The 17,788-nt window shown below is 38.1% G+C and overlaps 1 protein-coding gene across 3 annotated transcripts in view; it reads left to right on the forward strand.

Annotated features, from left to right (window-relative positions):
• The window catches only part of CNST (consortin, connexin sorting protein), a 50,313-nt gene extending 37,039 nt beyond the window's left edge, over nt 1-13,274 (forward strand). For all 3 annotated transcript variants that reach the window (XM_031046264.2, XM_005146024.3, XM_031046265.2), the window contains exons 11-12: nt 7,290-7,425; nt 9,022-13,274. In XM_031046264.2, coding sequence (XP_030902124.2) covers nt 7,290-7,425; nt 9,022-9,227 — 342 coding nt within the window. In that variant the 3' untranslated portion in view covers nt 9,228-13,274. The remainder of the gene's footprint in view (nt 1-7,289; nt 7,426-9,021) is intronic.
• Nucleotides 13,275-17,788: the final 4,514 nt, after the last annotated feature.

Here is a 17,788-nt window from a genome sequence, read left to right on the forward strand (position 1 = left end):
GTGAACCTTTTTTTAATTATTATTATTTATATTGTGACAGAGATTGTGTGAGCTGGCAATTCCTGTTAAATCACAGTTTCATGTCTGAGATCTACATAATACGTGTGATGTAGCATGTGCTTAATTTCTATTCATAGAATAAAATTTGCTTTTCTGTGCCTGTTCTACATAGGTGACAGCTACATATGTAATAAACTCTATATAGTGTGTGGGCTTCTAATTTTGCCAAGTTTAGACAGGTTTGTTGCTCAGCCAAACTAAGAAAAAACTTCTCAGCCTGAACCCACCTTTCTGAAGCACTGCTGATGGCCACAACAAAGATAAGTGCTTCATAAGCTGAATTGTTCTCTGAAAATACAGATTTATTGCTTTGGGATTTTTTGGGGGGAGTGTATGATGACATCTGTAATTTATTTGTCTTCTGGTTTTGGTGCGTTTGCAACCATGGGACCTTAAAAGCTTTTTCTTTAAATGAAAAAATGAGATTACTGTGCAGTGATGTGATTACAGATGCTGCAGGGGGAAGACTTGTAAAAATGCATCTTCCTGGTTCATCTCTTTTTTTTTAATGCATTTAACAATACGATATCCCTTGGCAATAAAGTGACTGCTTCTGTATAGATCAGAAGCTAATGCACAGATACCGGCAACCACTATGATCACTTGGGGACAGTAGCCAAGCTACATCTGTGCTGATGTTATTATGCATTTGGCAAAATCTCCAGAGCTGTAAACAGAGCATTTTTTTTTCTCACCTAAACAGCTTCTTAACTCCTTTCCAAGATCATTCATCTTGTCCTGTTCCTACAACACCTTATCTTTCTGTGGAATGTCAGGAAGCATGCCATGCCACATACCAGGGCCATGTGCACAAAACTGTACACAAGCTCTTGACAACACGCGAATGTGGAAAACCACATACATGTTCAGACATGTTATCAAACTTTTGCCCTAAATCCATTGGCTTCTGTTTGCTTAGAGGATGGTCTTGAAAAAGAGCATTTTCTTGACAGTCTGTGCTAAGCTTATTTACATGTATAACAGAAGAATAATTTAAATATCATCCCTCAGGATTAGATTTCTTTTGTGCCCACTGGAAGTTCAGTACTTTAGCAGGAGAGAACTGTCCTGCTTCATGTAGGAAAAATCCTAAATTAATCCTATAACCACTATTTTTAAAGTGCTATGTTTGTACTATTTGCATTTTAGAGGATGTGATAGGAAGCATCATGTCAATATTGTTAGAAAAAATATGCTTGTATTGATTGGCCTGGTAACCAGTGATGATACTTTATGGGGAATCTAGTTTTATTTCTTATTTGCTGTCCTGATACTAGGACTGCCAGTACTCTGATGGCAGAGTTGAGTCTCTGGAGAGGAAAAAGTACCTCGAGTTCTTCCATAGTACTTTTTCTGGCCATACAAGGCACAATCTTGGCTGGTGCTCTGGGAGTTGTGCATGAGGGAGCAGAATAAATCTCAATACCGATTAACATTTGTGATATGCAGCATCTGGTGTTGTTTTGCAATATTTGAGATTTCTGGGTGCAGCAGTGTGAGTTAAGGGCAGCACAGCAGTTTGTGGTGTTTCATTAAACACATTTTGGTTTCGCAGTTTATCTTATCACCTATCATTACCCTGGGCATTGCTTTTCAGAAGTGGTGAGCATGAGCACCTAAAGCTTTTCCGAAAGACACCAGGAACTGGGAGAGTTTGACACCCCTGAGAAAGCAGCTCTGTTAACTTGCTTTCACTGCTGTGTTGTCTGGGACGATGGGAGGGCTTAGTGCTAAAATAAGATTCCACTGATGTTTTGATAAGCAGACTGATCTTTGCACCCAGCAGTAACACTTACTCCTTTCTTGTACACCTGAAGGCTTTGAATTTTCATTGTTCAGGCTGTGGCCATCTAATAAAAAAACAGTGTTTTCATTTCATACAGTAGTTGTGAAAGAAACCACACCAAAAATAACCATACCAAAACAACCTGAAACATAAATCAATTTGGCTATGATAGAACTTGTCAGGGAGGGCATATTGCCACAAATAAATTAGAAGGAAGGCAGAAGTAAAGATTATTATGAAATAACCTAGGTACAAATATCATATGGTAGGACAAAATTTCATTAATATTCTTCAATGGAGGTGTGATGTTGACTTCTTGAAAATGGGGAAAGGTAAATACTTGTGTATGTATTTACAGTTAGGACAAGCTTTGTTTGACCCCATATTGAGATCAAATAATTATCTTATGTAGTTCTCTAATTTAGATCCTTTATGTCATTTGCTTTTACTCTACCATTTACAGTAACTATGAGACTGAAAATCTACAAATTCTGACTCTGGTTTTAAATAATTGCAAAGCTAAAATGTACTTTATATATGGTGCACTCCTTTATAGTGGGTGTTTCTTCTCTAGTAGAAGCAGTGTAGCACAATGTGCATATGATGGAATATCACTGTCATTTCATAGAAACTAGATTCATACAGCTAACAACTTTGAAGCAGTCAGCAGTTGGCAGCAACAGATATCAGAAGTGTATAACCTCTTTTTAGATATCTTTGGTGTTGTTTCTGTGAGAATGAAGTGACACACCAAAAGTCAAACATGGTAACCTAAATCATGTCTACAAATTAGAAGTTCATAACATAAGCTTTTTGTCTGAGTGAACATCAGGGCAACAAGTAAGATCTTAATGTTTTTTCCTACTTGAAAAATTATCATTTGCTATTTCTTTCAGAAAGCAAAGATAATGAGACTCTCTACCACAACATAAGGTAGTAGCTTTTGGTTGGCACTGTTTTTACACCAAGACTATTTAAAAGTACTGAGTATGTACTGACTAGCAGCAGATTTGATTGCAGAAATTAAGTCTTCACCTATCTGTACTAGGTCTGGAGACAATGGCTTGGTGAGATTCCCTGTTTTCTTGTATGGCTGGGGTCCTGTACTTTTGATTTCACAAGAATTATGCTTCTGTATGAAATGCTTACATGGTATCTGATTTATTTATTGCTGTAGAAAGGAGTCCTGGTACTTTCATGGCAAGCCTATGAGCAGAAAAATGGTTAGAGTCAGACATTGTGATACGAATACTGAATTTGTTAAGTCAATTCATTTTCAAAGTCAAATTACTTATGTGCCTAATATATTTTATTAGTGGTTTGTCTGTTGCTTATAGTTTAAGCCAGGGCAGCCTTGCTTTTTGTCAGTTTGTTGTACAGTTATGGATTCCTACTTAAAAAAAAATGGTATTGCTAGGAATAAAACTGTAGGCCTTTGCCAAGTATCTGAATAAGGAATACTGTCTACAGAAGAATACACAAACAAAACTCCTTGAGTGGTTCTCTGCATTCAGACCAAAATACATCATACAGTGAACTTCTCTTCCTGAATCCTAGTTTGCAGTGCCTCCAGTTTTTGGGATTTTTACTTATTTCTGTATGCTACAAATGATTCCAATAGTCAAGTCTGATCTGTTCTTTCTAGGAGTTTGAAGTACAGGACCTTATTTTCATAGTTTTGTCTAATATGTTTATAAATATATACATTCACACACTTTATTTGGCAAAAACATGCATAACGTAAGAAGGTTTGGGATTTTTTTCAGTAGGCAGATTCTGTTTGAAACAGAGAAAAGACAGGAGGCTTATTTAGAGCTTGTTTTTCTTTATTTACAGGCAGGATATTAAACTTTATCTAAAGAAGTTTAGAACTTTTCTGGGAAGCAGAATTACTTTGTATCAATAGTGGTAAAAAGAGACAAGTTAAGATATTAACAGAGTTTCAATTAACCAACAGTCATTACTGCTTTCCTTTTTAACTGTTGCTCAAAATGCCACCACATACCTGTATGTCATTTTCAGTTCCTGTACAGTGCTTATAAAAGCTCTGGCCAAAAGACTTCTGTGAAGGCCACCAGAGCCAGGTGAGTAAGCTCAGTTACACTCATGTTCCAAGAGCATCTTTTGTTAATTTTGTAACTTGGACTTAAGAAAATGTTCTATGTTTCAACAGGGTCCTTTATGCAGCTCTCTTTTGTAACAGAGCTGTGTGAGGTGTGGCCTGGTGCAAGCCTACATTTTTCCTCCTGTGGCTCAAGTCAAACAGAGGCTTGTGGTCAGTTGTATTAACCACAGCTCCCTCATTAACTTCCAATTTAAATAATGTAATCCACCTTTTTAAATTCCTCTTGCCTCCTAAAGACTGGAATGGAAAACTTCAAGTCTTGCATGGCAGCTAAGTCCCTCTCCTTGGATGTTTAATTAATTGGAGATGGACCTAATACAATCAATTCATATACTGCTTTGAAATCTTTCTAAATAGAAGGTAGAGTAGAAAAATACATTTTCAGGTTGTTCTAATTGTATGAGATTTTACTTTACCTGACAGTCTTTCTCGCAGCAATAACATTTTTGTGACAGAAAATAAGAACAATAAAATGTGGTGATGCTTGCTTTAAATATTTTTGAGCTGCAGTTGAGAATATGGTAGAAAAGAAGATGTAAGTATTGCTTTATACAGAATTCCAGATGTTTGTATTTGCACTTTTAGCAATAAAGTGTATTGTGATTAGGAGGCAATAGCTTTGTGGGTCCTTTGCAGAACAAAACAAAAATCTTAATTATGTGATGTGTGAAATTCAAAGGCAGATGAAATATTCTAGTGTGAATTATATATCATATAAAAGGGATATTCTTAAAAGTGCGGTCTATGGCTTTTGTTGGGACAGGAGAATAACAGCAGCATACTCATTGTACTGCGAAATCAAAACCTCCCCTCTTTTCAAGCAAAAGATGTTCAGAATAGAGAAACCGGTGCTGTGTCAATTATTTCTTTATACATGTAGAAGTAAATCCTGAAACAGAGCCGTATAGGCTGACAGGGAAAGTCAGTGAACCTCCTTATAGCAATACTTTCCTTCGCAAGCCTTTTACATAACTGTAATCAGGGAAACACGCGTTTCCACATAATTCTGTCAAAGACAGCCCTCTGGTTTTAAGCTTGGAGAAGACAGAGCTTGTGACAGTCATTCAAAAACTACCATGAGCCAAGAGACAAAACAAAGTGTCTCAGTTTGAAATGACTGCTGACAGAACAGACCACCATATACTAATGCTAGGGCAGAGTGGTACAACCGCCCTGCTGCCCCGGGTGACATTGCTGCCATTGCAGTCCAAGCCACCTGCAAACACGTGTGCCAGGCAGCAGCAAGCCCGCTGCTGGGGTGGTATGGGAGGGGCATTGATCCTCTTTATGAAAGCAATGCCATATGCAAAGGATTAAAATAATCTACTGTTTTAGAGGACATTATTTCATCTCTGCCCTCGCAAATAAATGAATCAAATTAATACACTCCTACATGATCCCCCTTGCTTGTCACAACAAGGAAGGCACAACTGTCAGTTTTCTGGCTGGTCTGATAAATTTTCATGGCAGTTCTGCAGGGCTAACTTAACGTTACCAGTCAAAGCTCACCCCAGTGCACTTGGCTGTTGTGATGAGACACTCGCGGGCTATTATCTCTGGTTCAGTTGTGCCAAATAGTGGTCCTCCATATGTTGACGTAAACAGTTTCTTTCCACAGTTTTACTACTTTAAGTATTTAGTTGAATTGCTTCATTAAATGATCCATTCAAGCTCTTGAGCATGTAATCAGAAGTGAAAGTACATATGAAAATGGAAGTGTGGCAGAGATTGATTTTATCCTCTCAGTTGTGCTTGTGGGAAAAATTGTTGGACTGTAGGCACATACCCACAATGTCCAACTCGAGTTTTTCAGGGCAACATTATTTGTCCAGTTCAGGGCTATAAAATGCTGCTAGACTAGAGACCTGCAAGTGTCATTGCCACATTTACCAGTTAACTATTGCTAACACCAAATGCTGTAGTTGCTACCATGCCTATTGGATTGTGCTCTGTGTTTCATTGTGTTCAGTGCACCATCTCTGGTTACAGCATGCATTGCTGCATTGCATCAGTTTGTAGCATGAAGTAAGTTTAGGGGAATAAGTCACAAAGTGACTTGTTTTCTGTTTTTCTATAGCTCTTACAATTGCCAAGCAAACAAGTTTTTATGCATGGTCTTCTAACTTGATTTGGTTATGGGGAATGTTAAGCAGTGCTCTGTAGCTATGGTGTTATCTGGAAAGCTGCTTATTTTCCACTTTTAGTTTATGTGAAAATTAGAGACGTTTGGGGTCATCTCCTACACAGATGAGTTGCAAACTCAGTTGCAAATGTGATGTTTTCTTAGCTGTAGCGCAAATGTATACAGATTACTTTTCAATTTAACCAATGTCATTGGAGATCTAGAGAGTAAGTGCTACCCAGATTTACAAAGAGATGAATACCTTTTTCATGTAAAGATGATCTCACGATAAACCAGGGCATGTCTAAATATGCCTCCTATTTTAATTTGTTTGTTTCTAGCACACTGGCAATTGCTTGCTAGGAAGGTGTTTTTCTCCTGATACTTCCCCTACTTTCATTTATCTGATAACTGGGAAATTATAGACTGCTCAGTCTGGTGTAACATCCTAGAATGGCTTAGTATATACCCTTGCAGCTAAGCCAAATGCTGTAGCAAATGAAAAAGAGGTTATGAGTTATTGACTTGTTGGCTGTATCGCTGTCTGTGCAAGCTGTTTGGGTGACCAGCCTGTGGGAAGGATTTTTGAACTGCTGCTGTATCCAGAGAGCTTATGACAACGTGGAGCTGGAATCTATCCAAAGTGGTGAAGCTTTCTTTTTTCCCTGGTGTTATCTCTTTTTGGTTTTGTGGCCCTGCTGTAGCTGCTTGTTCACCCTGGGGACCCAGTTGCAGTGCTAGAAAATTAATCTCACAGTAAGTATTTGATAGCCTTTGCAGGATTTTATCTTTGGAGAGGCAACAGCAGTGTGTCATTGGGCTTCTTATTCCCCTCTAATGGTAGCATTTTTGATGTGAACCCTCCTCACTACTGCCCAAACCCATTTGATTTAATGTGAGCTTACAAAGGTACTGTTGCAGTGAATACAAAGTATGATCCAAAAGCAAATATATATGTATTTAATTTTGATACCAATTAAGGGCAAGCAGTGTCAGCAGTAAGCAGAATGATAATGCAGCTGTGCTGCATGTTAAGGAATTGATGTATTCAAGAAGGTGTCACAAGTGCTGCAATTTTAAGAAGTTTTTAGGATCTTTTAATTTTTTAACTCATCTCCTCCTTAAAGTTAATTTTTAATAGATCCCACACTTGGTTTTCTCACATCTCTTGTGCCATTCACTGTCTTTCCTGATAGATTGCCCCTGCAGAAGGATTGGTGTCTATACTAAAGAAAAGAGATGACAGGGATGGAAAAACAATTGCTCAAGTCCACCAAAGGCAAACAAAGAGAAGAGTGCGATTCCAAGAAATGGAAGACACATTGGATCAAGGTAATTTAAAGCTGTTAATCCATGGTTGCACTCTCAGGGTGCAAATGATGTTGATCGTTTTGTTCATAAGAGCAATATGGTCGTTCTTTGTACATACTGTCCTGTTTTTTTTAAACAACCAAGTAATAAATGCAGGTAATCGATCAAAGATTATTCTGTACTGGGTGCAAGACTACAGAAGGAGAAAATAAGTACACTTCTGTTTTAAAGCTTGGTTGAGACTGGTGCCACAGGTTTTTTCCTTCAGCCAAATGATTTGAAAGCAACATCTAATGGATGTTCTTTCATTAATGTTCAGAGTCTAGAGGTGGGAGGTGTAGGCTTTCTCCCCATATCTAATCCATGTAGGTAAAGAGGAATGTAGAAGAAAGAAGTCTGTTGTGCTTTGTCCACAGGTAGCTTCCCAAGCTTTCTAGTAGACCATGGGATTGGAGGGTATCAGATTTTAACCTTGCTTTGTAATTAAACATCCATATATATCTGCTAGCTGGCACTAATTTTGGCTAAACACCTTATTGCCTTTATAATGGGCTAAACTGCCCTATAAGAAACATAGTATATTAGTTTGTTATGCTTTTCTTGGAGTTTAACATCTCTATTATTCAAACCAAAGAGATGTTAAGAAAAATACTTTTGGTTACTAATGATAGTACTTTCTATAACCTACTGTATGAGCCAGCCACTGAATGGAGGAAAATCCATTCACATCCCAAAAGTGAGCTTACCCCATATTTTTCCTGAAATTATTTTAAGCAATTTAGATTTTAAATGAAATTTCAATTACAGTTTATTCTCTGATTTTTTTTTCTTTTCTTGCCTCAGGAGTTTAATGATTCAAAGGAAAGTTGTTATTATTTAAAATCTGATTTCAAAACCACAGAAAAATACTTGAATGTTTCCTCCTTTTTTTGTTCATTTCCCTTGTTTCTTTTTTTTTTTGATGTAGAGTGAAGGGAGTTCAGAAATTTTCTTAGAGCCTCCAGTCTGACAGGAAATGCAAATATTATTCATGCATACAAGTTACCAAGGACAAGTGAGGTTGTGAGGATGCAGCAGAATCCCTGCAACCTCTCTATTGCTCTTACTCTGGAATAAGCGATTGTGCAAAGAGTTACTACAGAGATGTAAGCTAACCCTTCATGTTAGCCTACCCTGAAGGTTTTGTCTGTATCATTACAGTCGAAATTTGAAAGCAAATACAAATTGCTCATGGTAGTGCAGTCAGTGTCAGTACGAATGAAGATTGTTTCCATCTGTTTTAATTTCAAAGCTTTAATTTCATTCCAAGCATTTCCATGAAGGAAGGCTTTGGTTGAACAGCATTCTCAAAGTTAAGTGCGTTTGCATCAGTGTAGTATGACCCCACTAGCAATATCAGCAGGGACAGGTACACAGGTTGCAGAAATGAAGCTATATGATTATTTAGTTTTCTGAAAAGACTAGGTAGAGAAAGATACAGTTCCTAGTATGTATTATGGTCACTTTGACACAGTGGGCATTATTAAATGAATTTACATCCTGACCCAATCTCAGATTTTCTCACACGAATTCTTTGTATATCATCCTTTTTCACTTTTTCATCTTTTACACTTACAGATGAAGTCACCGGTGGCTCCTGTATTTTGCTGATCCTGCTCTGCATAGCAACTGTTTTCCTTAGCATTGGAGGAACTGCGTTGTACTGCACCTTTGGTGACATGGAATCCCCTGTGTGTACTGATTTTGCAGCCAACATGGATTTCTATTATACCCAAATATTGCAACGTATGGAAGAACTTAAACACTGGATAGCCTTCTCATAGCTGAAATGAGCAGAGACAGCACAGTAAGAGATCACCAGTGGTTACTGGAGATGTTAGAAAAAAATGTGATTTCAAGTTCTCTAACACTTGCCGCCTGCAGGTGGTGTGTATTTGATGATGTACTTACACTTCTACTTAAAAATCAAGCAAATTCTAGTTTAGAAATCAGGTGGCAAAATGTTCACATCTGTTCTTAACTGTAGCAGTGTGGTATGGGAGAATAAGAAGTTATTGTCATTACCCTTTTGCGAGTAGGCAAGTAGCTTTTCGACAGCTTGAGCAAGTGAAGACGAAAGAAGAAAATCAACTGTCTTCTGCTCTCCCATTGCCACACGTTGTGTAAGCAATCTCTGGAAGCTTAGTAAAAGACAGCTTTAATTTACAGCTGTTTGTGCAAAGGTGTTGCCTCCAGCTATCATGCAATAAGTCTGTGTTTTATGGAAACATTGTTTTTATTCTAAGTCTTATTATTCTTCTACATTGTTTTTCTCCATTTTAATTCTCCTGGTGAGCCATGTAATTTTTTGGGTGGAGTGACAAAAGTGCAGCAGCATTCACAGAGCCCTCATTTGGTGATTAACAGACTGACCCTGTATCTTAAAGGTTATAGTGAATATCATGAATGGGATGAATCTGCTAGCAGACTTCACTAAATTTCCTGGAACTTTGCTCCCATTATTGTGGGGGCTGTTTGAGAAATGGAAGGTTAAAAATAAATCACTAAATCTCACTAAACACAGAAACAAATGTGAAATGTTTACTAAATTATTCACGTTAAAGTGGCTTTGGCCAATTTTAAAGCACCTGGTAGCAGGTGTGGGGCTAACTGGGTTTTCTGTCCAGGTATGTCACTGACTTGGAGTAATCACTTTGTGCCTCAGTTTCTCCTCTGTAAATGGGGAGTAATGATCCTTGCCTTTGTCTGTGAATTTTTATTGCAGTTAGGGCTCACGTCTGATTGATCCCAGATGAGTGCACAGGATCACTGAACTGGTGGGTGAATGCTGATGTAAAGTGGAACTTAACCAACAGAAGAGATTCAGAGGTTCACTGCAGATCTGCAGCATGGTAGTAGTCCAGGGCATTCAGTCCAGCAGATAAAACACGTTTACATCTATTTGCCCTGCAGTTCTGAGACTTGTGTTGTAAAATCTGTTCTTTTTCTATCACCTATACAGATTTGAATGAGTACACAGAGTCATTTTAAATGGGTATTACTATCACTTGGTGCTTAGTCCTTCCTGTGTGATATGTGAGGGGAAACACTGACATGACTGTGAAGGTGAGAATTAGATACACAGGGCTTTGGCCCACACTCTGGTCAAAATATGGCAACTGTTCTTGTACAAAGCACAGTGTCCCAGCCCCGCTGAGGATGTTAGTGTGAAACAATTCCTTTACACCTCAGGAAACAGCATTTTTGATTGGTCCACTTCACTCCAGTCTGTGATTCCCTGCTTACTAACGTGGTATGATGCAGTGTGTTCAGGTTTAGAATATTATTTTGTAAAATACTATGAAATGAAATCTTCAAGATATAGCTCAGAATTATAACATTAAATGATCATGCTTTCTGGCATATGCGAGCAGATTGTCCCTCTTAGTGAGCTTCATTGTTCCTAACGCACTGTTATACTTCACGGGTTTTTAAAGTGAAAGTTAAAATAACTTTTGTTTTCTAGAATAAATTGCATGTATGATTTGTCTTCTTGGTTTCGCTGCGGAGGCTTAGTTTATCTGTACCTTAGGGAGCCTCCTGTTCAGCTTTATATTAAACTAGCAAATTTTAAATGCCCAAATTAGTGAAACTTTTGATTTCAGAATGAAACTTGAGAACAATAGTTTGGCATATTTTTTGTTTGTTGTTCTCAGAGTATTATAATGCTGGGCTGATCTAAAGGAGAAAGACACTTTCGTATTTTAAAGTGTTACTGGCTGGTTCAGTTTATTATTTGAAGTCTGCGTTTGTTTATTTATTTAGTTTTTGTTTTAAAGAGAATCTTATTTTTCTTTTTTGGTTATTTACTCACAGAGTAATTATAGCATGCTTTCACTTAAAATATGTATTTATAGAGACTGTGTAGTTAGAATATATTTTGGGTTTCTGTAACTTTGCATTGAGTGTTTCAGGATATTAAGTTTATTCCTAAAAAGACAACTGTTGATATCAGCTTACATAAAAAATTTCAGCTTTTGTGCACTTCATCACCAAAAAGATCAAGAGGTATATATAGAATATTTATTCAAAAGTATATCAGATACGGAGATCAAAGATCCTCTACTTCTAGGTTCATTTCATTAAGACTATTTAAAAAATAATTATTTTATTTAAAATTATAAAGCTATTTAAAGTCAAAGTGATTTTTAATAAGCAGTTCAGTTTAAAATCAGTGGCCCAAATCCTGGTATGTCCGCTTTGTGCTATATTCCCAGTGCAAAGACTCACTAGTATCATCAGAACTGCCTACAAGAAGATCACGATGAGGCTGAACACCAACATTACTTACACGTACCTGATGAAGAATGAACAGCCAGGTGTCTGTGTGTGTGTAACTTAGAGCACCTCCCCAGCCTTCCCAACTCTGCCAAGGTACCACACATGCAAAGTCTCTCAGGATCTGAGGGAGCAGAAGGGGCACAGATGCACAGGCTGCCTGGCTCCTGATCTGAGCTGCCTACTCCTCAGTTGCAACCAAGTGGTTGAATCTGGACCTAATTTCTGTTGGCATTACTTTATAAAAAACTGATGGTACTAACTCTTGCTTCGTGTGACAGTGCTCTTGGATTGCTGGTGACATTGCTTCTGCCCAGGTTACCTGAGGGGTTAGGATCTTACAGTTAGGTAAATTCAAGCTAAAAGAAATAGCTGAAGTTACTTCTCTTGTCTGAGTATTTTGAGGTAAAATAATCCTGAGCAACAACCAAGATCTTTATAAGGAGGAAGAGAACATAGGGAAAAGGCTTCCTTTCCTACACACCCCCTCCATTTTAAAGCCTTTTGCATATAGGTATTTATTCTTCTTCCTTCCCTGCCACTGTCTTTAGAACTGTTCTGCTTAGCAGCAGGGAGACACACTATGCTGGCGTACAACAATTTATAGTTGGTAGGAAAATTCAGGGAATGCTTCAGTACTTGACAATAGTTAAAAGTAATTTCTTAAAATATGACTAGATTTCAGGCTCATATTGTACCTTCAAAGAAATTGTGGCCACTTAATCACATGCCACACTCTACCAGAAACCTCCAGTTTATTCTTTGAGCATAATTACTTTGAAGAGATTCTCATGAAAACCAAGATTCAGCCTATGCTGCAAAAAGAGCTTTCTGATGACATGATTAACACCCCAAATAGCCTGGACTACACCAAGAAAAGCACTGTACTGTAGCATAGTCATACTATACTACAGGCTTGTTTTCTGAGCAGTGTTGGTAAGGAAGCAGGTATCCTACAACCCAAATATACCAGCAGAAGTTTATGATCTAGACACAGCCCATGTTTTAAAATTTTCCCAATGTCTGTGCTTTCATACCTGAGAAATGCATAGCCCTGGTGACAAGCAGTAGGAAGCAGTCTGACAAAAAGGGAAACTTTTTAGGGTTTCCAAGAGTAGAGGGCAAGCTTGAACTATCAAACAAGCAGAGTAGATTGGAAGTCTAAATTCTTGTGTGATGGGGGACTGTTCCAAACAGTAACCTAAAGGGATGTTACTCTCCTAAGAAAACACGTTTGCCTGCTGTAATGTAAGACCAAGACCATCTGAAAGGACTAACTGTAACAAATTCAGCTTCCTTTAACAAAAGGAGTAAATAATTGTGTTTGAAACTATCACCCAAGCTTGTAATTTAAATACTGTAGCAAAAATAATAAAAACTGTCCCAAAGAAAATACATGAACCTTTTGGGGTACTGTGATTCCTAATCGCATAAAAAGACTGAGAAATTTTCTGTGAAATTCAAGTAAATGAGTAGTGTCGCCAGGAAGAATTTCATGGTCAAACCCAAGCCAGAATGGAAAATGAAGATAAAATGCATAAGGTTTGGTTTGGTTTTGGGCGTGTGGTGTGTCTTTTGTTTTTAATAAGGCCATTCAGTTAGGAGTGGACCTCAGAAAGTCCTGAACTTTCAAGGCAGAGTCAACTGAGATCAGACCTAATTGTGCAGGACTTTGTCCAGTCAGCTCTTGAAACCCTTCAAGGACAGAGACTGCACAACCTCTCTGGGCATATTTCACTGCTTGGGTGTCCTCAGGGTGAAAAAGTTATTCTTCATATCCAGTCTGAACCTCTGGTTTGGTTTGTTGTCTCATCCTCCTGACGTGCACTGCTCTGAAGAGCTTCTTAGTATCCTTCTCGTAGTTACTGGAAGGCTGCCACTAGGTCCCCCAAAGCCATCTCCTCCAGACTAAATACTGTGTTTTCTAGCAGTGTCCTTCTCATCCGTCTTACTTCTTTGTCCACAGCATCTTCCCTCCTGATAGGGACCCAACATTCTCCTGTTAGAATAGGGATCGTTTCCTTTCCCTTTCCTCTTCCACTTTACACTCTCAAAATCAAGATTTTAAAATCGGTAATGAGGCCACAACAAAACTGAAATTGCATTGACAACTACTATTCCTTTAAAAACTACCCATGACTCACTGATTCCTTAGTAACTTCAAAAGTGATGCTGATTCTTGTACTACTCTTTAGCAGCTGGTGTCTGAAAGATCACATGCTGACTTCCATGTGCTATCATTAAATCTAATTCTCTGAAATAGTTACCCAAAGAAGCCCAAAGTATTTAACTATATAGAGTCCTTTTGTAGAAAAATGATTTTTTTAGACATTGCTTCTTTAAGGCTCCTTTATGTCCTTTGTGATTTGTATTACTTTGAATTAAACGTTGTGGTAATTCTTCTTTCACATAAAGTGAGCCTAGGGTTTACTGCATTCAGTAATGTCCACAACTTGTGGTCATCTCTTGAAGAAAACAATGACGGGGAGTAGATACTTGGTGTTTTACAGATTTGCTGTGTGACACGTAAGATGCTAGAGAATTGATATCTAAATTTCAACCAAAGGTCGATTCTGCACTTGAGCTTGTTTTTAATGGCAAACAGACTAAAATTAAATAAATAAAATAGAGACATCACTGAAGCACATCCAGAATTTCCAAGGCATGTCTACTGTTAGACACAAGTCCTCCGTTAACCTAAAACTGTTGAGCTGCCCTTTATTGAAAACAAGTTTGAATCCAGCTTCACACAACAACAGATCTGTCAGCTCTCTCCTTTTGCCTTTTGCCAAGAAACTGTCTGGCAAAATGTCATCTTTTAGCCAAGATGGGCCCCTGATGTAGGACTCATTTGTTAGGCTTTTGAGGAAGTTTCCAGTAACACTTCTGTCAAATGACAGTTAATGATTGCATCTCATTTCATTGTTTGGCATTGAAAATGAGTTTAAGCCCCACTTTTGTGCTTTCATGGACTGATCAACTTTAAAGTTGTTGCAAAAAAACAACTTCCAGAGTGCGAGCTACAGTCTGCTTTTTTGTTGGCTGGTTCATTGGGGTTAGATGTTTGGGGGGTGGTTTTTGCCTTTTTTCCCCAGAAAGTGCCATGTGCTGAGTACTGCAATGAGAAAACTTCACTGGTTTTCAGAGTTTTGCCAAAACTGTACCAGATTTTTCCACAGTTGTTGTTTGCAGTGCATGGGAGTGGTGCCAATCCAGTGTTTCCTATAGCGCACCCCTTCAGGTGATTGGTATTCATTCTGTTCTCCTGAACTGAATTGGCAGTCTGGCACAAGAGGGTGATGGTTCCATGATGGTGAAACATACATGAACTAGAAGCTGAGAAACACGAGGATATTGTTACTTCCACATAATGCTTACAGCTAAAAATTTACACTTTTTTCACTTTTCATATAGGAGGCATTCACCAGTTCCCCTTGACATCTTTTTATTAAGAGTGAGACAGCACTAAGCCAATTCTTACACTGCTTCTCTAGGTTCTGGAATTGATGGATTTTGTCAGAGGTAACACGAATCTTGCCACTTGTATGTGATGCTGAGAATCTTCATGCTTGTACAGCTTAATACTTCTAGCTTTTGTGCCAGAATTTCTAATGAAATTGGCAGATAGTCTCTAAGGCTATGAAAGTAGTAAGAATATTTGCACACTACTTTGAATGAGCTACACGAATTCAGTGTACTATAGAAAACAGGCAGAAAGTAAGACAGTGAAAGGTTTGAATCACTGAGGACCTGTAACAGTTTCAGCATGTCAAAATGTCAGTATCCACAGAAACTAGCAATGTTGCTCCACAAAGGCCCACCATAATTAGTGGACAAGAATGTATTTGAAAAGAGCTACAAGATAAAAAATGCATACTGAGATTTCTTAGTGCCTGTTCAAAGATCTGAGGTTTCATGTGCAAGTCAGTAAATGGAATAAGGGGAAACAACTTCTCAAGGTTGTACAAAGGTAAAGACTGACTTTATTATAGGCAAAAGGGCTGCAGAAAGAATGTAATAAAGACCTTTGATTAAAGATATTAAATATTATCAGTAAAGGTTGAAAAATATTTCTGATCATAATATCTATCGGCTATGTTGGGGTTTTTTTCCCAATCAGATTTTCTAGAAACAGAAAAAAAAATGCTGCATGGTAGTTTAATGACCTCAGGGAGGAGAGGAACTGACAGTTAAAATATTCCTTGTTAGGACTCCTTTGGAATAATATAAGTGGTTTGCACAAGGTCACAGAGGAGGAAGAAGCAAAGCAGGACCAGAGCTTGTAAATCCTGTCTTCTGATCTTTTGTCTGGTCCTGGTTCCCACTAAGACAACACAGATGAGAGAAGAAAAATGAGTACCCTGTTGTTCACAGTATCTTTGACTTCACACAGCTTTAAAGACTTTATTTAAAGATAATTTATTTTTTTGTATTCTCATAAATTTTATGGTGATCGTTACAGAATAAAAGTGATTTAAGAGATTAATTTTCTTCCTAGTATGCAACACTAAGTCCAAATGCCATTTTAGCATATTTTTAGTACTTGATATCATCATACCCATGGTAGCTGGTTGCTATTTATGCATATTAAGGCAAGTTGTATCAACAGACTGCATGGGAACACACAGTATAATGGCAACTTCTACCATCAGAAAATGAGGCTCAAGCTGGCTGTAGCCACTGTGTTTCACCATCTAACCCTTACTACTCATGCTCTGTTAACTACCAGGAAAGTAGTAACGCTTACCAGAGTGGGCCCTATTGAGAATCCTATTAAAAATCCAAGCCACAATCCTGCAGCTCTGCTGGGCTGCACACAATACCCATCATTGTGCCAAGAGTGGGGAAACAAAGCGATGTGGAAAGAAGTAGCAGTCACCAGATTCTGTCTCCCAGCAAAAATCAAGCTCTTGAGAGGCACATAAGTGTTTTGACCATAAAGTGGATGTTGTCATCACTGTCTGAAAATGTGAAAGATGAAAATAATTTCAAATGCCCTTGGCATCCCTCAAAATGTTTTTAATAAACTTTTTTTCCTTTCAATTTTTGTATTACTGAAAGCTTTCCCTTACTTGAAGACAAAGAGGAAGATTAAGCAATAGTAATTTTTTGTGTGCTTTGTTTGCTTTTGTTTTGGCATATACTGTCATATTTTTCTATAAATAAGGCATTGCTTTTCTGAGCCAATTCACTGCTGGGTAACAGCCCATGGTTTACCTACAAAAGCAAAATAGACGGCAATTAGCAGTAAGTGACTCATGTATTATAAAACAGCCCATTAAAAAGAGCCATCGCTATCGACTCATGCAGTAGGATGATAAAACAGTATTTTCAGTGAACTGGCTGAATTTTGCAATGCAGCATAAGCCTTGCAGAGCCCACCCTCACCACCAGCTCAATCTGCTCATCTTTGTGCTTTGACCTTTCACAGCTACAGTTTCCCAGTACAGAGCAGACAGGGATGCAAGTACTCTTCCCATTGTTCCTTTGACCACAGAGATGACGAGGAGCTTCATGTCTCTCAAAACCAAACAATCACCATAAGCTGTCTAAAGACGTCTAGAATTTCAGTCATAAAACTCCAAAACAGCAAGTCAAATGTATTGCTGGCAGGAGATCAAGCAGTGTCCTTCAGGACTGAGCATGAGATTGTGTTGCCTGAAGTCCAGCACAGAAGAGACTGCACAGTATGTCCTGTGATCCTTCCAGAAGTATTTCAAAGTAATTCCTATCCCGAGCACACCCAAAAATGAATTTAAGAATCTGAACCTATTAATTCCTCTTAAGTAGAAATATGCAGAAGGGACAGAAATCTTTAGGATCCCACAACAAAAGCACTGTGGAAACCATAAAAATGTAGAAAGTTTGGAGTGGAAGCAGTGCTGCTGAGACAGGATTTCAAGAGTATTCAAATATGGAGAAGGGCAGACTTCAAATAGTTTCTTGAGGAAAAAAAGGCTATGCTCTCTGGCACTTGCCATCATAGAACGCTTAGTATCACAATTATGAATTGAAATATGGTTTAACAGGTTATGCTAGGACAGAGGCAAGGCAAGTTTAATGTCAC

The sequence above is a fragment of the Melopsittacus undulatus genome, chromosome 3 (assembly GCF_012275295.1).
Source record: "Melopsittacus undulatus isolate bMelUnd1 chromosome 3, bMelUnd1.mat.Z, whole genome shotgun sequence".
NCBI classification, from domain to species: Eukaryota; Metazoa; Chordata; class Aves; order Psittaciformes; family Psittaculidae; genus Melopsittacus; species Melopsittacus undulatus.